Source organism: Cimex lectularius, unplaced genomic scaffold (assembly GCF_000648675.2).
Source record: "Cimex lectularius strain Harlan isolate CLEC.00 unplaced genomic scaffold, Clec_2.1 scaffold5, whole genome shotgun sequence".
NCBI lineage: Eukaryota > Metazoa > Arthropoda > Insecta > Hemiptera > Cimicidae > Cimex > Cimex lectularius.
Genome location: NW_019392993.1, coordinates 1015196 through 1040492, shown reverse-complemented (window position 1 = coordinate 1040492; position 25297 = coordinate 1015196). Strand labels below are relative to the sequence as shown.

The 25297-nt window shown below is 35.5% G+C and overlaps 1 protein-coding gene across 2 annotated transcripts in view; it reads left to right on the top strand.

The window, feature by feature from the left end:
- Nucleotides 1-25297, top strand: part of LOC106666161 (unconventional myosin-XV) — a 65078-nt gene that overhangs the window by 25726 nt on the left and 14055 nt on the right. The window contains exons 1-8 of one of the 2 annotated variants that reach the window (XM_014393126.2): nt 3366-3584; nt 14953-15041; nt 19813-19876; nt 21191-21300; nt 21359-21628; nt 21695-21872; nt 23373-23496; nt 23568-23722. In XM_014393126.2, the coding sequence (XP_014248612.2) occupies nt 3381-3584; nt 14953-15041; nt 19813-19876; nt 21191-21300; nt 21359-21628; nt 21695-21872; nt 23373-23496; nt 23568-23722 (1194 nt within the window). In that variant the 5' untranslated portion in view covers nt 3366-3380. Of the gene's footprint in view, nt 1-3365; nt 3585-14952; nt 15042-19812; nt 19877-21190; nt 21301-21358; nt 21629-21694; nt 21873-23372; nt 23497-23567; nt 23723-25297 lie in introns of those variants that run through there. The other variant, XM_014393123.2, reaches the window with a different exon arrangement.

Genomic DNA, 25297 nt, shown 5'->3' with positions numbered 1-25297 from the left:
TATATATATATATATATAAATGATTTTTGCATCCTGGCATTAAGGAGAATACCACCGATTATTTAAAACATCACGTTGATTAATTAATTTGGTCAAACGGTTTTTGGATTCAAGAGACGATCGGTGGAACCTTCAATCAAAACCAACAGGAGGAAATCGATCTTGGAATGCATTTCTGACAGAACCTTCTTCCTTTACATCCTGACTAAACTCGCTTTAGGTCGTCATTAGGCCATGTTGTACGTATATTTTTCAGATCCTCGTTTCCAGGAAAACCGAACCGTGAGACGAGCCGATGCATCGTTGCACGGCTAGCGGTCGATCGGAGCAGTGCGTTACGGTAAAATGAGTTCAAGGCGAAAAGGCTCGCATCCTGCCGCACCGTGTAACACCTCTGTGTCCGGACAATAATCAAATGTTTACCGATTATTTGAACAGAAAGCGAACGCCGACCCGGAAAAAGGGTCTTTTTCATGTCCGATTCTGTCCTAATTTCACGATTCGTTCATGTCGAAATTTTAATTTTGATACGCATTTCTTTTTACGAGCATCTGTACTCTATGTTTAAGCATTAAACTCTAAATTTTTTTAACGCGTTTCAACAATTTCTCAAGCCCATTTAGATGTTATAGAGAAGGCTAGTTGCCATTTTTATGTAATATTTTCTCAATGAATATAGTTTTATTGTACAATTATTGATTTTTAAGTTTATAAATTAGGTGCACATGACCGTAACAAACAATTGTAACTTGAACCTCTTCTAGCACCGACCATGCACCTTCAAACTGCCTCTCATTCTGGTTCATGGTTCACTTCTCGTATTTCAAATAAACTAAAAAAATTAAGACTTGTTAATGATGAAAATAACGGTCAAAAGTTAAATTTACATATCGATTCCTTTTGTAGTAGGGACATTGTAGATGAACGTTTAAGTTTGACGGTAGTTTTCATGAAACAGCACAATGGATAGTGAGTTGCTAGTTGGTAAAATACACAAAAACACTTGATTTGCAACTTACAAAAAAAAAAAAAAAAAAAAAAAAAAAAAAAAATGAGCGAATTACTTTTAGAACAGTGTATAAATAATTAATGACAATACATAAACTTGCTAATCTAGAATATGCGTAATGTAATTTTGATTAGATTAAGCTGAATTTTGTCACTTAGTAGTGAAAATTAATTGGTGGTTATTAATTGGTCAAAACAAATAATCCTTTTGACATCAACTAGGAAAATATAAGTTTTAAATATATTTAGGTACAGGGTGTATCAACTTCTACAGGCCACCCATTTAATTTGGAAACGAATAAATAATATATAAATAAATAATAAATATATATTATATACAGTGAACTTCTATAGTCCATCCATTTAGTTCGGAAACGATTAACGTTAGCAAAAAATTGTCTTATACAAACCCCAAGTTAATTTTGGCCAGTAATCGCGTGATGGTAACAGATTCAACATAACTTTCTCATCTAGCTGGGAAATGACACTAACTTCGTTATTTTAAATGAGAATCCCATATTTGGATTATAGAATTCGATTCTAGAGCTTATTTTATGCCACTTTTACTGATAGGAAAATTTTGATAGGATTGATCATTTCTGAGTTATGCCCGACGGAAGCGCGTGAGGAGATGTGCTTTTTGTAACAAGATGGTCCTCCTCGTTTATTAACAGATAACTGAGGAGATGGTAGTGTAAATACTTCTGTACTCTATAATACTAGTTAATATATACTATATAGTATACTACTGATATTTTACTGTGCTGTAAGGTTTATGCTGAAGAAGGTCAGTTCATCAAATATCCAAAACCTCGTTTGCAGTTGATCGGACTTATGGAATTTCAGAATTGACAGAACGGTCCCACATTATAATAATTGGAAAAAAAAAATGTCAGTGCATGATTACTTTATATTTTTAATTTATCGGTGGAACAGGTTGACCTCGGTCTATCCACTGTCCTCTCTCAGAAGGATTGCGCCAGTTAATCCATATTTCGTCACAGATAACAATTATTATTTCCATGAAACTTTGGTCACGTAGTGCCCTTAAGAATGTAGGACATTGCTCGGAAGAGGCGGTAGTCCGAAGGAGCAAGGTCAGGACAATAAGATAGGAAGAAGCTCAATTCTATTTTTTACGCAAAATTTTTACATTAAAGAAACAATCGGCATGTTTACAAGTTTAAACTCGATACTGGAGAATTCGTCAACCTTTCCACCACCAACTTATGTAAGACACTTCACTGTGATAAAGACACGGCAAGTTTATTAAAAATCTGCCTGGTAGTGTCTCGGATTTAACGGTCATCAGATTAAGTCCGTTTGCAGTATTGCAACGACACGTTCGAATTTTTCAATTGTAATGTCGCAGTACTACATTAATTTAATACCACAGCGTCATTTCAAAGGAGTGTCAAACAAACGCTGTTTACGATGATTCAATTATACAACAACTACAATGTTTTCACTTTTGTAAAAGGTGGTTCTACTCACTTTGTTGTTTATTTGATTAATTTCAAGCATTAAAGCTCATCATCAGGTTGCAGGAGTTACAAGCACGTCTCTCGACATGAATTGTAAGAGTTACTCTAGCATATAATCCGGATAACAGCATAAAATGTCTGTGAGTAGAACTTTTCCAAAAAGTGAATTGCGATACTCACACCCCACCTTGAATCATTTTCTATTCAGTAAAGGTATCTTTTTGTTTATACAATTGTTAAATAGTATACAAAAGGGACCGCTGTGGCCGAGCTGTTGAGGGCTTCAGCCTCTCGATTTGTCACAGATGCGGTCATAAGCTGGAAAATCGGAAACATTGCAATAATCTGTTACTATCTAGTGGAAAACCAAGATGTTGCTAACTTACAATGTTGGGAGTCTTTAACTTTGGGTCATGGGGTGTGCAGGATTATGAACCTTCATTTTGGTCGTTTCTGATCATCTTGGTCATGATGCGGTAATGACACTGAAGATGGAGAGAAGCCGAAACGCGTCTGATAGACAAAAAATCCAGAATGTGTAGAACAAAATGATCTTTAACATTTGGTTGATGTTGGTACTAGCATTGCTATTGAAATTTTTTGATCCGTTGAGCACCCCAGAGTATGTAAAATTCTTTTTGTAATGAGTGGAAATAAAAACCGATTGTGAGCTAACTGTCAAAAATAAGCTAAGATCTATGAACCCGTCCAATTCCTTGCGCTTTCAATCGTGGCTCATCGTCGGGATTCTTCAGACTCGTTTTCAAAAAAACAAACCGAAACCACAAAACTTTGAATGTCACCCCCCAAGGCGGGCAGCCGGACGTTGCATAAGTGCCCCCCTCATATATTCTTCAATGGTGTGGAAAAGGCCCCGCGGACCGTAATATGCGCGTGTTGAGAGTGAGGGCCTCTCCGAGGAGGGGAGAGCCAGTTTCCAGGGAAGCCAGTGGATCCGTGGTAGTGGCGGTGTTAAGTGCACACATGGAGAAATGCCCTTCGGACGAGTCGAACCAGGATACGGGATCAGAAGACCTCGGAGGAGTACCCAGGCTCAGCACTCTGTGCAGGAGATTACTTGAAAATGGCTCTGTAAGTTCAAACTGACACCACATGAAACTTACGATTCAATTTAAACAGTTTAATAAAGAATCTCCGGCAATAACTTTCTTCGCATATTTTACACTTCCCAGTTGTAAAATGTCTTATTCAAAAATATTTTAAATTATTCAAGCATAAGCAACATAAATTCGTCTTATGTGCAAAGATTAGTTATTAAAACCTAAAAATCTGATTATAAAAGTAGTTCTACAGTATTTCTGTACATTTTGATGAAAATAATTTTCAACTGAATTTCGAACTGAATTTGCAAAAACAAGCCGTTCCAACTCAAATTTATTTTTATTTTAATTTTTCTTGTGACCAGACCTGTTAAGAAATCATAATTAAATCTGCATTGATATTTCCTTATACCCACTTGCATTCTCCAATTTTCTACTGTGAGAACTGGGTCGCTGTTCAAAAGCTCACTTTTAATTTTGTTATGTAACACCTGATTTGTCGATTTGATTAATTTTATGAGATCAAGTCGACGTGAGTACCACTGGGAATTACGTCCATTTTGAAAAGTAAAAACGTTTACCGTCCAGAAACAAACAAAAAATTTCAAGAGTGCTTCAGGATTAGCAGAGTTAAAGTCACGACAGCTATTTTCCCTCGTTATCACGTTCGGTTTTCGCGAAAATCAATTGCACACAAATTGTCCCTGGTCATAATATTCCGACTGGGCTGTGAAATTGGCGAATCTGTTTCTTTTAAAAACCGTAGACCGTAAATTGTCCCGTGCTATAGTACAATTTATTACAGTGTCGATCGTGAAAAATCAATCAATTTCACGGATGTTACCAGTCTATTATGGCAAATGCCTAAACAAGATTGTAATGGTTGTTGCAAGGAGTCTGAAATTTATTTAACAAACAACAATCAAATGAAAGAGCATAATGGCTTCATTATTTCCATTTGGGTCGTTCGGTTTCCGTTTGGATACAAATTTCGACTAGTCCTAGGAGGATCACTTCCTACTTTTAACAATGAACCTTATACTATGAGGTACAAGCTCTTGTTCACTCAGGACCAAACTGAATTTTAAAAAATCTAATAGGTCCAATAATTAAATAAAATACATTTATTTATGAAAATTTCAACCAAACTTACAATTGTATGATAATTTAAGCTAATTTTTAACTTTTACTTTATGCTTTTGTTTGAAGAACAAGAAAACATCCTAGTTACTTGCTATTTTATTTGAATTTACCATGGCTACTGTCACGACTTACCACGAAAGTCGCTCCAAGGGATCTAGTTCCTACTTTTCAGAAATGTAATACATCAAACACGTAAAACAAATAATATACCTAACTGTATCAGTATTATAAGCAATAAGAATAAACTTAATATTAAATAAACTCAAGTAATCCAGACCAGGAACCAGATCCCAAGTCTCATTATAAGGCTTGTTCGAAACAAATACATTTGCTACTGAAGGCCGATTTGTATCTGCATTGGTTGAATAAAAGAAAATAAACCAGGTCGACTTTCTTCCTCGACATTTGAGACTAATAATTTTTAAGCTTTTTGTTGGAAATGAAAGAATTGTTTTGCCATGTTTGAGGAAGAATCTCTAGCACAGGTTTGCCATCAAAGTGGCTCCAGGTGTTCTTCCAGTTACTAGTTTCAAAAACTTGGACACCTGATACATCACACTGAATCAGTATTATAAGCAACAAGAAGAAAATTATGATTAAATAAACGGGTTGTTCGAAATAAATACATTTTAACTGAATGTTGATTTGTATCTGTATTTATTTGGCAAAAGAAAAGAAAAACAGGTTATATTTTCCTTAATGGGCATTTGGGATTAATAAATTGTCAGCCCCTTCGAGAAATGCAAGGAAAATATATAGCTTGTCCCAGAAGTGTTTGGCCTGTTTGAGGAAGGACTACTGATACTGTCACGGTTTACCACCAAAGTGGCTCCAGGGTTTCTTCTAATTTTCAAAAACTTGGAGTTAGATGCCTTGGGGAGAAACTTAATACAATGCATTTCTTGCAAGCTTAGAACCAGTTGGTGAAATTTTGATATAAAACTTATTCAATGGACAAACTATATGAACTTATGGTATTTACCCTATAGCCATTAAGAAAAGACGATCTTCCTCATCGATCAAATTGATAGATATATTACCATATAATTTTTGAAAGTGAATCAGTTCCAAGAAACACCCTTTCCCGGCACGGTTCCATGTATCGTGGAAAAGCACCCTTCACCGGTGAATGGAAAAGATGTTGCTTTCCTCCATGACGACGCAAGGTCTCATATTTGGTTGGTGACGAGGCGAAAATTGTTGAACTCCGAATAGAAATGCTGCCTCACCAACCATTTTCACATATTGCTTTCAGATCAAGTTTAATAATTAATGACATATGTAAATAAAAATATTGTTACTATTATATTTGATCAATGGAAGATATTGTGTGAAAATAGAGAACTAGATGGAAATATAAGAGATCATACCAGAAGGTAAACATTATTAGCGTTTAAAGTGGGTGTGCTATAACCACAGTTTTTCAATTATAAAAATTCGAAAAAATAATGTTGAGAACAAGTTTCCTGCATCAGCATTCAAGGTCTTGCTCGCAGTATGCGGAAGCCGGCCGTTACGCTGCTGCGATACGGTTGCTCGGTGACGTTACACAACTGGTTATTAAAATTAGTAAAAATCTCAGGCAAAAATGCTGTAAACGTGATTCCCTAGGGAAATCATATATAAATAAATAGGATAAGTATTGACGACTTTGACGTAACAGATTTGCTCGTTATACCTCTTTGGAATTCGGCCGATTCAACTCGGTGCTGTTTCAATTAATTTGGCATTGGAGACTTTAGTTCGTGCAAGCTTAAAGTCGTGCTCTTAACATCTGTTAACCTCGGCGTTGAAGCTCTTGAGCAATAAATAAAAACTTAACGTCATCCCGCTTTACTGCAAAAAAAACTTTTTGCCGAGGGATAAACCACAGTGGTTCAATTAATGTTTTTAAACGAACAGAAGCACTGGTCTTGCAATAGGTCCCACTTTTGAATTCTTACTATCGCATTTTCTCATGGTCGTTCTCTGCAAGCCTTTCTTTTTACCGATTTAAAAACCATAGGCTGCTTTCGAACGACCTTATACAGTTACTTAGGATATCAGGCCTAAAACTGCAGGAACTTTCTCGCTCGGCAGTGAAAGCAGACGGACGGCTTTGATGTTTTTTTAAAGCACTCTTATTTTTGTATTTTGTAATGGAGATTTCCTTTTGAAGAGTGAATTAATTTTTTAACGTCCACTTTTACCTACGAGGAGTACGGACGTTTCAATTGTGTCATATAATGGCTGAAGATACGAATGTGCTTAGAGGTAGGGATGCGGAAAATGTATCGATACTACTAGTAATTTTTTTAGTCGATACTTTTCTTCGGTGGGGTATCGGATGGGAAGGTCCGAACACGAAACAAAGAATAGATTGTAGTCATAGAACATACGATTGTCATTGCTTCAAAAGTAGAGGAGACGCAGATGCTTTTTGAAGACCAAAAGCATTGCAAAACAAAACAAAACAAAAACATTAAACAATTAAACAAAAGCATTTTCGGCTTTGCAACATCATCATCAGGAAAAAGGAAAATCCTTCGTTTTGATTGAAGATGGCCCAAAGCCGAAATGCGTGTGAATACGAAATACAAATCAAAACCTGCGAAGACCGACCCAGTGGCAGTTCAAAAATTGAAATTGAAAAAGTATCGAAACTTTACTGTTATCCCAATTTCGCCAGTCGACATTAGAAAATTTGGAACAATGATCCAAACAACAACAACGAAAAACAAAACGGGAAACTGCTGTATCCCGAAATTAATAAAACAGCTTGGGCATTAACAGTATTCTTCATTGGGTCGAATGTTTTTTCTCTTTTACAATAAATAGTATTTCAAGCATTTTTCCACATTGTATTTCTTTTGGATCCTTACAAGAGAAAATCGATACTTTCAAAATATCGATGTCATTATTTCGATATATATTTTAGTGTCGATCTAGCTTTAAATCGGACCTTCCGAACTCACAGTAAAGAGGCTACATAGGTTTAAACATTAAACAATTGTTAATTATAATTCATTATAACACTGAAAACGACTTTCAATTCAAGAAGATTGTAAAGTGAAAATAGATCGAACAGCTTTTTGATCAAAGTCAACTTTCAGTAACGCTCTTCTCACTTTTTATATCTACCAGCTGGACTCGATATAAGGTGTCTCGTGAACAGACGTCAATAATTCAAGAGGTCAGGTGACTCTTGAACAGACGTCAATAATTCAAGAGGTTATCTTATAGGCCAATTTGGACTACAAAGTCTTGTTGTACTATGTCTGAATCTCGATTGTATCCGAGATATTTCGCTTTTCAGGTTACTTCAACCTTCCACAACTTTACTCTTCGTATCTCATGAAATATTAATCTTACTGTAAATTAGATTTCACCATAGAGATGTTTTAGTTCATGTTGACCTGTAGGATAACCCCCTGAAGTATAGACGTCTTTTCACGGGATAACTTGGACAAGGAAATTTCGGTGAGGACATCTGTCGGCCCTGTACCCTTTTGGGAACGAAACTGAAACAATGTGTTCAAAGAAGATCTCTGTTCAATTGAATCGTGTTGCTGGACAGAGACATGCGAAAAAGTTCATTAAAAAGGACCACTACATAAACTAAAGAAACAACTAAATCTATGGCGTGTTAGGACTATAATATTTGGACTGCTGACTAGACAATACAGACTACGAGACGGCAGAAACAAGCCTGTGCAGATATTGCCAGGAAGGAATAGAGAGATGGGATGTGTCCTCTCCTGGTTGGCTTATATAGGATGAGATACTTACTCCTGGGAGAGGAAATGCCCGTGCTTGAAGGATACACAAGGGCGTCCTTGAAAAAGCTTTAGGATTTGGTAAAAAGCCTTAAGCTATATGAGGAAGTCTATTCAACAATGGGGATGCACAATAGACCAATATTAGTCATGGAGCACTGGTCGTAAAGACACCGATTCTTTTTTTCTAATCTTATCTATATAGACGATAGATACTCTGTACATCACGTTATATTGGCCTTTAACAAACATAATTCTTGATTTTTTTATATATCATTTATGCAATTTCAAAAGGAGTAATACCAAACCCGATGAAAGTTAGATACCATCTGTAAAAACACAGGCCTTTTCGATGTCTTCAGTGTTTCCCCTACGTATGTTTTTAAGGTTCAGCCAAAAAACAAAATAAATTCGCAAAAAATATTATTTCTGTGATAAGCTTGTTAAACAAGCTGTTGATTCTTCCTCTTCGCCAATTTTTTTCCATACGAAAATTCAAATGTTACGGCTTTAACGTATATAACTGGCATTATTTTACTTTATTGCGGTTAGGTGAGCGTGACGCAACTAATGAGCTCGCGCATCCTTTTTCTCAGGAGGCCTTCCTACACTTCTCTACCATTTACCCACGAGCTTATCCAACAAAGTTCCCCTACGGAAGGCAACTTGTACGTGTCTGCATTCCGCGTATGATTCCCGAAGGGTCCAATGGGTCAAGGAACTTGGGCAACGTGTTTAGGCAGTTACATAACCGCAGCACGATCCCATATTGTGATTTTAGGATTAGTTTTTTTTTTCTTCTTTTCTTTCTATTTCCCAGTCTCGTTTTTGAATTGAGTAATTCCGGGTGGATTATACTTCCGAAGAGTTTCTCAAAGGTGAGAAATAGGATTCATTTATAAAACGCTTTTAGTAACGCAAATCACCTGCGGTTGAACGTTCTTGTGGCAATTCTGATACAATGATTTATTATCCGTTATAATGTGCCTCTCGATAGGTCATGTCGGGCCAGGAGTCTGCACTCCTGGTTGCTGGACCCACATAATACCTCGCCGAGAAGAAATTCCAGCGAATATTAGAATTGAGCTTGAGCACGGAAGCCAGTCTTCGGGCCGTTTCTGTTTTTGTAATAAATTGATGCTAATATAATTGCTATATTTTCTGTTAAATGTTCGAACAGCCAGGCGGCACTAAAGGCAACTAGTTTGCCGGTTGCTAAGTCCAGACCACGGACTAATGCGGTATTTTATATACCGTAATTTGGCAGAAGTCTGCGCCCAGCGATTTTTCCATTTTTGTTTTTACACCGTTCTTCACTAATCTTACCACATCTGCTGGGTGGAAGGATGGGGTTCGTCCGTTAGCTTATGCGGCCTATTTAACCGTTTTGCTTCTTCATTAACGGCTATCTCTATATGACTATCCAGACCAGCACGACCTTCTTCCCATCTGCATTGATTCCTTTTAATTATTCGTCAATTTTATTTATTAGTGGATCCACGGAGGCTTTTCTCCTGAGTTGTGAGACCGCACTGAGCGAATCCGTGAATATTTAAAAGGGTTTTTCCTGTTTTGAATGGATTAAACTCATTGCGAGGGATTATGTCTCAACACTTAAGGTAAAAACTAAAATTGAAACGCAAAATATTTAAACTCAAATAGGAAAACAAATACTTCAAAAATGTGATAGTGCACTAAGAAATATAAAATGAAACTCACCAACTTGCAAAGTGAGATTAATGTGCAAAAAAACCGTGAATAGTACAAGAAAAGATATGTGTATTGTTTGTTAATTGTAGAGAAAGAAATGTTAATTTATTTAAATCAGTAACAAACTCCAAAATTTACTCAGATTTTTTTTCATTATTTTTGTATATATAAATAACTACATTATTATTATATTATCGTCTATTTATCGTGTCTTAATGCACAAATTTTGAATCCTGAGGCAGACAGACCATTCTTTTAATCAACTCTCATAAAACCAGGTCTCCTAACTTTAAAAAAAAAATGCTAAAATCTTGACAGATTTTATATTTTGAGTGAAATTTGGTATAATTTTTTAAAATTGAAACTTTTAATTTGAAACAAATAAGGTAAAGGATGATGGGTTTGTTTTGAGCTCGTCCAGTGAAAGTCGATTCGTTCGGTACGATGCACTTTTCATCTGAGACAGGTCTTCTTGGATGTCGCTTTCGACCAAAGCCCAGCCGGGAACCTTGATACTCTCTCCCAACACGTTGACGTTTCCGAGTTTTCAATCCAATTTTCTAAAATCTCATTCCAATGCGGTCAGCAGGATTCTTTTGTACTCTCAGAAGCCCCATTGTGAAATCGTTAAAAAGAGAGATGGACAGAAAAAGTCATTCCACAGTGTCGTATTTGTACTGAAACAGAGAATCTGAGCCACATCTTGCTGCACTGCAAGAGGTTTCTGGCTCCAGCACAAATCATGCTCCAGGCCCTAACAAATACCTCGGTGAAACGTCGTTCAGCCTGGAAACACAGAATATCCGAATATTTTTGTTCCTGTAACGTCTTGATTTGAATTTGCCTGTCCCACTATTAGCTTTTTCTATTAAAAAAATCAACTTTTTATTTAGTTGTTACTTGTTAGATTTTTATGTCTACATGGAGTTATCTGGGTGCGTAAGCCCCAAATGCCTGGAGAGTTTGGACTTTTCCATGCTTTTAAATGGTTCTTATCCATAAAGGAGTTTATACAAAAAAGGAAACATATTGCAAATTGGGTTGATAGTTTGAGTTCGAACGAATTCGCAAGCCTGGTTACAAAATTGGCCGGACTTGGTACAACTTTTGTCAACATCCATCCTCGAGCTTTTTATCAGGTTTCTCCCCACGTTGGATCAATTACACGTTAGCCAACATGACATGTTTTTATAATTATACTCTGCGACATTGCCATGTCAAACGCCCTAAATAAACGTTGAATTGACCTGGTGCGCCTATCCATTCGTCATTGACATGTCAATTTTACAACGGAAATTGATAAATTCCATATCAATTGAACAGAACTTTTACCTTCACCCCCTTACAGAAGGCCTATTAATCTAAATCTCTAAAATCTAAATTGAAACTCAAATTTCATGGCGTCCATTTAAAATCAAGCAAATGAAGTTTATATAAATGTAAAAAACCTTATTCGTTTAAAAATCACTATATCAAAATAAAATTATGTATATGTAGACTAAAATGAGGCCTACTAATTTGAATATATTTACACAAGCTATATTTTTCAGTAAAAAATGACACAAAGCTCAATTAGATTGATGCGTACTGCAGCTGATATCTCCATTCCAAGGGTGACGACTATTTGCTATTTTTAATGTCGTTTCAAGGTTTTAGTGGCCATTTTATCTATCAAATCATCTTCGTCATCGCAATAGAATAATTTGAAATGCTTAAGATTCAAAGCCGCAGTAAAAATACGAAATAGACGGCTTGATTCAAACCTGAAATAATTTTTAGAATCAGCTTCCACAACTCTGCGCAATAAAAGAACAGGGCAAAATAATGATGAGTAAATAATACCACACATAAAAAATGAGGTTACCAAATATGAAAAATTCGAATGAAACAGGAGGCTGAAAATGCTGCTTTGTACCAAGTACCAAGAAGAATAAGTACAAAGGTAACATTTTCAAAGGTTTAAAAGGTTGGTATACTCACCCTGGCCTCATATGTTTGTTGTTCATAATCTAGATAAATAAATGGCAATTTGTATACACGGCAGACTACAAAACCTAACCTCTGACAAAAGAGAAAAACAAAATAAACTAAAAATAATAATAGCCATTGCAATCAATAACGCCTAATAACAACACAAACAAGGCCAACAAAATAATAAATATGCAAAAACAAATCGATACCAGAAAAACAGACACGAAATGAATCACATTCACATACTTAGGGGAAAAAAGTACAAACGAATTTATTTAATAAATTAGGAATTAAAGAAGCACTGAAGATCACGAACACAACCAGAAAGTTGCCAAGGCTAACAACTCAGACAGTAGGAGAACAAATCCAATGAGGCAGTAGATTTTTTTAAATGGCCTTATGATCAATGGATATTAGCCAAGGAGAAGATTATAATGTATATTCATATTGGAGGGGGGTTATCGTGAAAAAAAGGCCAGAGGCGACGGTGGGAATCGAACCCACGACCCCGGGGTCTATGAGCCAAGAGTCTCTATGAACTTAAATTGTGAAATTCCGTCTTGAGATGTAAAAAATATAATAATAATAATAATAATAATAATGATACAAAATAAATTATTTAAAACAATTATTGTATAAAAATAAATTATTAAAAATTATTTAAAAAAAAAACTTATATGATCGTTTAGGAACAATGACAAAATCAAACATCGCGCTACTTCACAGAAAACCGTCACCGACCCTCAACAATACAGAATACATAAAAAAAAATTAAGAAAGATACACATATAACACAAATAACACTAAAAAACACATAAACACATAAACATTATCAACAGTTTACACCATTCAAAACACTGTACTAATTAAAAATTTGGCAATAAATGACCATCATAAAAACCGAATAATATTGTAAAAAAATCCCAGATTTACTTCACCAAAGAAACCGACAAACAAAAATAGTGCTGACACATGCATCCCACTCCTCTTATAATAGTGACCTGACCACAGAAATCATACAGGCACACTGAAGATGACGAAATACAGAAATGCGTTTGACAGACCAACCTTGTGAGGAAAGGCAGTCCAAAATGATCAGAAAGACAAAATTATAAGCTTTTGTAAGTTAAGCTGGTTGACACTTCAACTTTTCCAATATTCACCGTTTTTCAAGTTGTGTTGAATAATTTACTTGCCGATGATTAAGTTTAAATTCTCAACATTTCTCTTTTTAATTTTTGGATCGCTACTGTTTTCACTGCATAAGTTGTTATCGCATTGTTTGTTGTTGGAATGGCTTCGCGTTAGCCGGACCAAGCTAAACCCGAAAAGTACCGGTTTTCATCCGAATGATTGTCGAACGTGGTGGAATTCGGCCTCTGGATGCCCTTAGTTGCATTGAAGGCCTGACTTCCCGGGCTCATTACGATTCGTTGACAGTCTAAATCCGTTATTCAGTCTGAATTTCCTTGGGGTTATGCCCAGAATGGCGACGCACCCTGGTCGGCTAATCAGAACCCCAAGCTCCCGCTGGAAGAAAGTCTGGAAAAGAGTTCCTGCCTGGGGAACCGAAAGGAACAAAGGCTACCTTGAATTGCAAATCACCGGTGATAGAGGTGAAAGACGGATCTGATGGTTCATCAGTACTAAACTGAGTTTCCCTTCCTATTTCTTCAAAGTTGTTAGGTTTTACTACTAGAATAATAGACCTAACGGGTCTAATACATATTGTTACAAAATAATACAAGTATCAATCTGAACCTATATATAAGTTTTATCGAACTCCGTGTAATATTAAAATACATATTCTAAAATTTAAAGTTATCGCAGAAAAAACAAGCCTGATAAGTTGTTTTAAACAAGACGGGCGAAAAAATTAAAACCTGTTAGACAACCTGTAGTTTCTTTTCAATTTTATTTTTGAGAGTAAAGAAATGAACTCTAGGTGTAATTTTTGTTCAAGAAACCTTCCCCTCTTTCGCCAATAAAATCGACTTGTATGATATACATTTGCATAATCTGGAAAACGAAAGTTTTCAGTTATGCGTTTCAGAAAAGTAAAACCAGTTAACCAAGAAAGAATCTCTAAAATTTGACCACGCGAGGAAGTCATAATAGTAACATTTGGAGCAAATCTGCAATTAATCATCAGTTTTTATTGATAATCTCATGCCAAATTCCAGATTTTATCGACTTTTCACAAATTGGATAAGAAATTCTTACAATCCCATTTTTTTACTTCTTCCAGTTTACCTCACAGTGGTTCGGGTTACCGGTCCAAAGGAAACGATTTCTTGTTGCGCCACCAACGAAATATGAACTCTTGCGTTGTCGAGGTGGCTGCAATAATTGATTTGGCTTTTTTCGTCAAGACCCATTTACGAAAGCTCGTAATAAATAATTTACCAAAAATTTTAAAAAAATCCATTGAATTATTGGTGTGTGTGTAATGTACAGTAAGTACGGCTTAGTAAAGTAAGCCAGTAAGTACGATACCAATCAAATATGCACCGCAGTCTTTTGGAATTATAAATAATAAACAATATGAAACAACTTTAAGATTATTATTTTGATACTATTTACATTTTCTTTGGACATCAAAGTACACGATTAGAAGCCGCATGTAATAAATAAAAGCGGAAGTACAACGTGCGTACGTGCGCCGTACGGAAAATTGACTATCAGATTATAACGTCAATTTTCCTGTGTACGGGACGTAAAGTGTGTCAACCCCCATGGTTACAAAAAACCGTACCAGTTGGACCGAATACGATTAAGTATAATAGATTTAAAAATAATTTGTTCTTTTGTCTTTTTCAGCCGCAAGTCTTTTCCGTAACTTCGCCAAATGGAGTCAAGAGGCGGCAGGATCTCGGCCAACTCGGCATTGAAGACATGATACAGTTGTCGTAAGTACAATATTTTAAAATACATACAATTTTTTTACCAAATATCTTATACATAGTGTTATATATATTTTAACCACCGACGTTGAGAAGAACAGTTGTGTAAATAATGACTTGTTATATCGAAAGGGCATGGCAATCATATGAGTCTTGTATTATGATTTAAATTTCAGCATCCCAGAATTCATTTCATTCGAAGAGAGCCAAAGATAATTTGGAACTTGGTTTGTGTAAGGCACTTTACGAAAAGCTATGAATTAACAAAAAACCCTATATATCTATCTACTCCATACAGTTAATTAAAAAATGGTCAGGTTTCCTTGCGCAGAACATGATCCCTCTTTCTAAAAAAATATTACCTTTTGGCTAGATCTGTTGCCTGTATGGCTCACAAATTTGGGGATATCAGAGATTTGAGAGTCTAGAAAAATTGCTAAGATTTTTCATAAAGAAATTGTTTGCTTTACCAACGATCACTCCCAATTTTATGTTATTATTAGAAACTAATGTAGACCTGCTGGAGATTTTCACATTAAAATTGCATTTCAAGTACTGCCTCAAAATTTTAAATCTACCATCATTTCGACTTCCGAGAATATTAACAATTAGAATATTAGCAATCAATATCAGAACTTCATGGTTCAAAACCTGGACCAGTCTTGCCGCAAAGCATTCGTGCGAATTCAATCCGGTCGTTTCAGGCTCGCATCTGTGGAAGGGGAAAACTTTCCACATTATTAATTAAAACAGGCGAGAATCATGTGGTAGAAGCTGCGACTAGAGCCATCTCATCGTCCAGGTTCTTCTTTTATAAGAAACTAAACATTCAATCAGGGATGTTTTCTGAGAATAATGAATCTCCCAGTAGTTGGTTTCTTAGAGAGTCAAGATAGCTGTTCAAATTGAGAGGGGAAGTTTTATATTCTAACTTATATCTTAAGAAATTAGCCGGTGCTCTCTCTGTAACCTAAATGCAAGAGAGGACTCCATTATTTAGCAATATGTCCTGTTCTTACCGAGTTCCGTATGCCTTACCTGGGCACTTTCAAGGTTAGTGAATTCATTCATGTTCATTTTTCTTCTCGACTCCTATTGCCGACCACTCATTAAAATTGCACACATTGCGTGGCATTATAGATGCTTTCTAGCACAGCCATTCAATTTTTAAACATTTTTAAACATTCTCACTCGTTCTTAACAATGGGTTGCATTTTATTTGTTCCCTTTTGTCTTGCTTTTTTTCTCTCTTTTACATTATTGACCTATTTTTTTTTTACTTTGTATTTTTACCTAGTCAAGTGTTACATTCTAATTTTTTTGTATCTTTCTCTCTTGCTTTCTATATCTTTTATACTGAAAAATCCTCAAATGCTGTCCAGGGAGGGGTGAGTGAGAGAGGAGAATAATATATTGTCAGGTCAACCTCCGGCTGACGGAATGGAATAATTCCAAGCTGTAAATACTTGTCCTTTTTTTGGTCCCGTACTTATATTTAGGAAATAAAGTATTATTATTATTAGTTCAAAAATGGTTTTATGCAGTGACCCCATTTGTAAATTAAAATAAACATATCATTTACTTAATTTATTCGGTTCAGCAGGTATTTAGAGCTTAACCGTATTTCTGGACGTTCTGGGAGCATTCGACCGAATAAATTACACCCCGATCTAATATGCAAGTTAAAAGTACCAAGCACCTACCTCCGGTAGTTCGGTAGCAAAAATATTCCCCTTCAGGTTTAAAGTGAGATTCGAACCCGATGCACTTACAAACGGGCTTTTTTTCAAAAACACCGGCATCCCGATGGATCATATAACCTCGTAGTTGTAAGACACCAACAAAAACATAAAACTGGCGTTCCGCAAGGAAGTGTTCTAGGACAATCTACCCTGCTGACATACCTACTCATTCTAAAACACAAGCTACGCAGACGATTCCGCGATCCTAGTAAGGGAAGCAATACTATATCTAGACCTCATTACCGTCTGGTGTACTTGGTTCCGGATCAAGTTGGGCGAACAAAAATGCCAACACTTTGCTCAGATGTCAGACCAGTGCTCATAAACCAAATAAATCGGGTGAACATAACGAGATCTGGAAATCCCATAAGCTTGTTGAACCTGCATATCCGAGGGACTTGGCGGTCCCAGTAGCGAAGTGGAGTCATCTAACGCGATATACAGGGTGAATTGCTACTCGTGCTACAAACTTCTCCAGTAGATTCTTCACCCTAAAATGAACAAAAAAGTTCATATTGTCCATGGTCCGATTCTCAACCATTTCAGAGTAATTTCGCTTTTTATCGATTTTGAAAGATATCACGTCCTGGCGTCGGAAAATCGTGATATCTTTTAATCTAAACATTTCTCTGAAAATCTAATAGCACCGTTGAAATTCCCGTTAATTTTTCAATAAGAAGATGACGGTGGCAAAATGTTTGGGCTAATTTTCTGTGTTTTATTTCAGCCAGAACTACAAAAAGAGTGGAAAATTGTGTAAATCGGAAAGTGTATAAAGTAATCCAGAGTTTCTAATTTTAGTCTCAGAAGGCAGCAAATTTGAGGAAAACTACCTGATTTAATAACGCTTCCAACGCACTCGTCATTTTCTTATTTAGTGGTTGTGAGACCAAGATGTTGATGACAAAAAGAGAAAAAATGGTGGTTCAAGGATTGCTAATGTTTGAGAGTGACTTGCTACTCGTGCTACAAACTTCCCCAGTAGATTCTTCACCCTAAAATGAACAAAAAAGTTCATATTGACCATGGTCCGATTCTCAACCATTTCAGAGTAATTTCGCTTTTTATCGATTTTGAAAGATATCACGTCCTGGCGTCGGAAAATCGTGATATCTTTTAATCTAAACATTTCTCTTAAAATCTATTAGCACCGTTGAAATTCCCGTTAATTTTTCAATAAGAAGATGAAGGTGGCAAAACGTTTGGGTCTTTCTTCCTTGACCTTCTAGCTGTTTGTAAACTTCTTAAGCATTACATACTAAATGGGCATTAAATTAAATTAAAAAATTTCAATGGAATTATGATTTTGATTCTCTCTAAAAATTAACGGGGATTTCAACGGTGCTTATAGATGTTAAGAGAAATGTTTAGATTAAAAGATATCACGATTTTCCGACGCCAGGACGTGATATCTTTCAAAATCGATAAAAAGCGAAATTACTCTGAAATGGTTGAGAATCGGACCATGGTCAATATGAACTTTTTTGTTCATTTTAGGGTGAAGAATCTACTGGTGAAGTTTGTAGCACGAGTAGCAAGTCACTCTCAAACATTAGCAATCCTTGAACCACCATTTTTTCTCTTTTTGTCATCAACATCTTGGTCTCACAACCACTAAATAAGAAAATGACGAGTGCGTTGGAAGCGTTATTAAATCAGGTAGTTTTCCTCAAATTTGCTGCCTTCTGAGACTAAAATTAGAAACTCTGGATTACTTTATACACTTTCCGATTTACACAATTTTCCACTCTTTTTGTAGTTCTGGCTGAAATAAAACACAAAAAATTAGCCCAAACATTTTGCCACCGTCATCTTCTTATTGAAAAATTAACGGGAATTTCAACGGTGCTATTAGATTTTCAGAGAAATGTTTAGATTAAAAGATATCACGATTTTCCGACGCCAGGACGTGATATCTTTCAAAATCGATAAAAAGCGAAATTACTCTGAAATGGTTGAGAATCGGACCATGGACAATATGAACTTTTTTGTTCATTTTAGGGTGAAGAATCTACTGGAGAAGTTTGTAGCACGAGTAGCAATTCACCCTGTATGTACCGAGAAGCATGAAAGGAAGAGGAGTAGAAGAGGAGGTGGGATGTGCTTTAATAATATTAGTAGACGTAAACTGGGATCAACCGAAATGTAAAGTGGTGCCAAGTACCAATTCAGATAAACAACAAAAATGTCATCTATACTTGGTCGAATCGATAATACAAAGCCCTCATTCAACCTTAAAAAATACAAATAGAATGTTTCAGCACCTTCTAAGGGTAAAGGAAATCCATTTTCTTTTTACTTATTACTTTTATTAACCCTATCCTGTTTCATTTTTTCTCCATCAAATTTTAAAAATTTAATTAATTTATTCATATTTTTAAGGTACATAAAAATAAAAATATCTCAAAATAAAAGTAGTTGAGAAGCAGAGATTTATAAATTTTTCAATGTATTTATTTATTTTTTGGTGGGGGATTTTCCAATTTTTTCCTTTTAAATAGTTTTTGATCGACGTCCAAAAGTTCTTTGTAAGTTTTTCTCGCAACTGTTCTTATTTTTGAGTTTATTTGATCGCGTAGCTCTTTCCTCCACGCTTCCATGCGTCAATCCGCGACATATTTTTTTGTGCTATTTATTTTCCAAATATGTGTATTTGGAATAAAATAATGTGTTGGGGAGATGTCGAATTAAAAAAAAAAAAAAAAAAAAAACAGCCAACAGACTACTGGCAGAAAAATAAAAATGTTTTGGCCTACGCCTCAGTAATGTCCAAGTTGACTGGGTCCGCAAATCTTCGTTATTACCTTTGACCGTAATCAATCTAGAATTTGTGAAAATGCATGAGTTTCGACACGTATACGTCTAATCCGTGTTGTTTAACTTGATTTTTAACAAATATGTAATTTACTCAAGCATTAACATAAGATTCTCAGTAAAAAATCATTAGATTTTAGAACAATAAACAACAAAATGTCGTTTCTTCTTTTATCTACGTGTTCAATTTTCTCATCATTTTCATGTTGTTTTTCTTTCAGTGACCTGAATGAAGCATCACTACTATGGAATCTCAAAATAAGATACGACAAAGAACTAATTTACGTAAGTATTTTACCCTGTGTAGAAAATTCTATGGGATGCCACAAAAAAAATAATTGTATTTTCCTTGATTATCCAATTATTAGGCCTTTGTGTCTATATTGTATTAAAACACGCATAATTTAGAACAATAAGAATTAATTCTGGTATAGTAAGGGTATGAAAGAAGTACGTTAAGATAATAAATAATCTAATAAATTCTTCTAATAAAACAGGATCGTGTTGGCCGAAAGTTTAGGGTGTGTAACCCGAATTGCCACGCTAGCTGTTCTGTGTTCGAATCCAACCAGATCCCACGGCTTTTTAATATATTATAATATGAAAAATGTATTGACCCATCGTCCGCGACTCCCAACAGTTAAGTTGACGTTAAGCTGTATGACAGTAATTTCTGTACTTTCTTATGTGTTAAACTCTAAATTGTTTTAAACCACGGCATCAAAGTTAACAAAAATGAGATTTCCTATTCAGGGGAGTTCAACCTGTAATCATCCTTACCAATCATCTAGGTCTGCCTATACTCACTGGAGCATTTCGGCATCTCGCCATCTTCATTGTGCCTGTGATTCTGTTAAGTCAAGTCTCTTTTATGATGTCGTTGGGGGTAGGGTACGTGTGTCGGCGTTTTCTGTTTTTGGTTGCCTTTGGGAATTCTGGGTTTTTTTTCCTGACCTTATAAATGATCGTCGGTCCTTTTCGTTTTTAATTTTTAATAGAGTCTTGACTTCATAGAATCACACAGGCACACTGAAGATGATGAGATGCCGAAATGCGTGAGACAGACCAACCCAATGAATAGAGGCAAACCTAGTGATCGGTAAAAATCAAATTACAAATCAAAATGAGTTAGGTAGGTTGCTCGTCATTGACTCAGTGACAACAATAAGTAAGAAGTTAACTAAATTGAGTCAGAAGGTTGTACGTATGTATTATTCCTTTGATTACGAATAAGCATGCTGAATTCACAACGAGGAATAACTTTTATCAGACATTTGTAATATTTTACATTGAAACAAAATTAAAAATAAAAAGTGAAAGCATGCCTAATGTCGATTAACATAAATGATTGTCCGCCCGTTTCCGCATTGTGAAAAATCGCGCATGAAAAGCAAAGTTGAAAGTTATGCTCGTTATTGACTCGATGTCATCGTTCCGTGAGACTGGTTTAAAAGATTTACGACAATCTTGTTTTCATTATCACTGCCTCAGTTCCGATTTACTCTTATTTCACCATTTTTTGGAGCGCAACTCTCTTCTGGCCAGTCGGGCCAAGAAGCTTGAAGAAGAAGGAACTAATTTCCGGTGCTTTTTTTGCAGACCTACACCGGCAGTATACTCGTGGCCGTGAACCCATATCGCATGTACGATATGTACGGTCTAGACATGGTGAAGAAATACGAGGGACAAATCCTCGGGACACTTCCTCCGTAAGTTCAATACAATACTTTTTAAAAAAATTGTTTGTACGTGGTTTTAATTTTTTAGACACCTTTTCGCGATCGGTTCTGCCGCATACTCGGCCATGTCTCGCGGCAACCAGGTGGTGATCATATCCGGCGAATCCGGGTCTGGCAAAACCGAATCTACGAAACTCGTCATGCAGTACTTGGCTGCGGTGAACAGGGCGCCTTCGAATATCGTCACAGAGCAGATCCTGGAAGCTTCGCCGCTCCTCGAGAGCTTCGGCAACGCCAAAACCGCCAGGAACGACAATTCGTCGAGGTTCGGCAAATTTCTCGAAGTCCATTTCAAAGAGTATGTATTTATCGGTTAGAAAGGCCTATTTATTAGGGAGTAATCATTGGTCCTTTCATTCAACAGGGGAGTCATCCTTGGGGGGAAAGTGACCGAATACCTCCTGGAGAAATCAAGGATAGTAACTCAAGCTCCAGAGGAGAGGAACTACCATGTGTTCTACGAGCTTCTCGCCGGTCTTACCGAGGAGTCTAAACTGAAATACGGCCTTCTTTCCGCTGACAAATACTTTTATTTGAATCAAGTAAGAGTGCAATTTGAATTTATTGTATAGTAGAATGTAAAAAAAAAACTTTTAATAAATATTTCATTTTCTGACTCGACACACGCCTTAAGCCATTGGAACATCATACACAAACATGATAATTACATTCAGAATTAATTAAATCCATTATAAGCATTTATCTCTCCCCCTAAAAAATACCGGATTTGTAATATCTAACAAACAAATATATAAAACTGAAAATATTCGGTCTTTGTTTAAAATCTCAAAATAATACTAAGACATGATAAATCATGGATACTCCCTGATTGTGATTTGGATAAAATTTACAGACTGAGCTAATCTCACAACATTTCGTTTATCCAAGATTATTATTATTTTTTATTCATTTATATTTATTTATTATTTTGTTTATTTATTTATTTATTTTTTTTGAGAGAGAGAGAGAGAGAGAGACATTGTGATTTGAATCAAGTGTACAGGCTTGAGCTAATCTCACAAGATTTCGTTTATCCAAGATTATTATTATTATCATTATTACTTTAGAGAGAGAGAGAGAGAGAGAGAGAGAGAGAGAGAGAGAGAGAGAGAGAGAGAGATTGTTCGACTTTATTAGGCGGTGTTCATTTAACCCCCCCATTCCGATACTATATCAAAATGTTTTGTTCTGTATGAGGATTTATGGATTTATGATCCCTAACATCATAAAATTAAAGCTAATTGCTTTACAAAACTTTTAAATAAAAAATAAAACACGAAATCTGCAATTTTTGAATACTTTTTTTAAGAATTCCGTGTCCTAGCTGACTGTATAACGTGTAAAATAAGATTCGCATAATCAAAAAAGTTTTGCATAAAAATATGATCCTAATGAGGAATTTACGGTAATTCTAAAATCGAGTAAAAATAGGCGTGAATGACGCTAACCCGCACTACCTCCGGTCTAAACTATTTATCATCCAGTTACATATAAAGAATTTTAAAAAAAATAAAAAAAATAAAAATAAGTGCAAGAGTAAGATATACAATAAAAAAATAAACATATATAAATATAAAAATATACAATGTGTTTTTGTCTTGTGTAATTCAAACAATTATTTGTAAATTATTATTACAAATTACATATATTAAATTCAAATGTAAAATAATTGTCAATGAAACACACACACACACACATATTAAAAAACACTACTGGTATACCAACGGCTCAAAAACGGATAAAGGCACGGGATGAATGGAGTGCCATTGTAAGACTAAACAGTTGGAAAGTCAGGCAGGAGTCCTGGCTTATTAGGCAGTCTTGTCTATCATTTTGATTGTTTCATGGACATTTGCTTCTTCACAAATTTGAAATCTGTAAGTTTCATGTTAGTAGTTTAGACGTTTCAAAGGCTATATCACTAGAAACCAGAAAAGTCTTTAGAAAAGAATGGATATATAATATTGTTATATAATTAAACCGCGATTAAAGCTGTTATTATATTGTAACACGTACGTTAAAATGTTCTTTTTGTTCATAAGGGGGAAAGTTGCGAGATCGACGGAAAATACGATTCAGATGATTTTCAGTCACTCATGTCTGCTATGCAAGTGCTGGGTTTTACTTCCGACGAGCAGGACACAATCTTCAGGATACTTTCTTCCGGTAGATGATTTTTCCAATAGTTTTCTCTTTAAACTAAGAAGGAGTTAAATATTTTCCCTGTGTTTTTTCAGTTCTTCACCTCGGGAACGTGTACTTCCACCGAAAACAGCTAAAACACGGACAGGAAGGCGTGGAGATCGGTTCCGACGCTGAAATCAGATGGGCGGGTCACTTGCTGCAAATAAGCGTCGACGGTATTAAAATGGCCCTTACCACGAAAACGACTGTAAGTAAAACGTTTTTTAATATTATTTTAGTATTCATTTATTTTGTTTTTCTTACCAAACAAAATCATTGGTAATTCTAATTTCTGTAACACCAAAATGAACAATGAAAGCTATTCTTGCAACATCAACTTTTGAAAAGGTCAAACGTAGTTAATCTATGCTTCTCTCTTAGTTTCCTTAGTGCTTGGACAACAGCCTTTTTTTAGCCCATTAAATATAAATAAATAATTCATTTTATTCATTTTTCCATTAATTTCGTTGTGGGTTTAAACTATAACATATACGTTACGCATCTCACGATTTCCGAATAATTATAACATTTACACTCAAATTTATTTTGTACCAAAACGAGACAAATTTGAAATTATATTCAATGTATTACTAAAGCTTTTAAACAGTAATTGCTAAGGGAGATGTTCCCCCCAAAAAACATTTTTTTAAAGATACATGTGTAAACACACACGAGCGCGCGCAACAATAACAGATATTTACCATACACTTAAATGTAACCAGGTCAGCATACCTGTCACGTTTTCAAACAGCCCAGATTATCTATGTTGAAAAGATGAGCAAACATGGAAATATATAATATATGACTGTGACCTCATAATCGGTTAAGTGCAAAAATTATAAGGACTATAACATTAAAAGAAGGAAAATGGCTGTTAGAAGAAAACAATTTATTTTCTAATTGTACACAGGAGTTTTTCTGTTTCGTGAATTCTATGATTCTATTATGAACTTATAAATGAAGTGTTGATATTTAAAAATTGTTAATTGTTTTAATTATAAGAGTGTTAATCTTGAAAACAAAGAAACAAATGTAAGTAAAACATTAACATAGAAAATGAACACTGTACGATTAAATTCTAAAATCTACATGGGAAAGGTTCAAATAAAGTATTTCACATACACACACATACACAAACAAACAATTAGGCTCATAAGGTCTATTGATAGCTAGGTCATTTCAGCACCCAAAGCATGCAGTTTTAACCTATGCACACTAACCACAGTAGTTCACTCATTATGCACTCATTCTCTCCAATATCATTTATTCAAGAAGAACAAACAATTTGGGACCGAAGACTTGCTGCTGTACTCAAGCACAATCTCATATTGGGTGGCATTCCTACTTTTCCCTTTTTGCCTTCTTGAGATCATTGGCGACTAAAATCACCCTTTCTTCCACTGTGACTTTAGAAGATCTGTTGTGAAATTGATTCTTATTTATTTCTAAGGTTGGAAACGCCCAATGCCCTTAAGGTAATTTAGCACTTTTAGGGATTCTCTTCCCCTATTTCTGCAGGTGCCAATATCTTTCCAAAGAGGGTATACTAATTTCGAACCAAAGCTTTGCAGTCGAAAAAGACAAGAGTTCAATGTCTCTCCTTCTTCATGCCTGAGTTCACAGATTTCTGGCTCAGTTTGTTAACTAAGCACACTCATTCTTTCCTATACCATTTACTCAAAAATTCTCTATAGAAATTCTAAATACTCAATTCTCATGTAGGGGGCATTCCTATTTGCTCTCTATAGCTTAAAAAAAATGACAGCCTTGTATCAGTAATGAG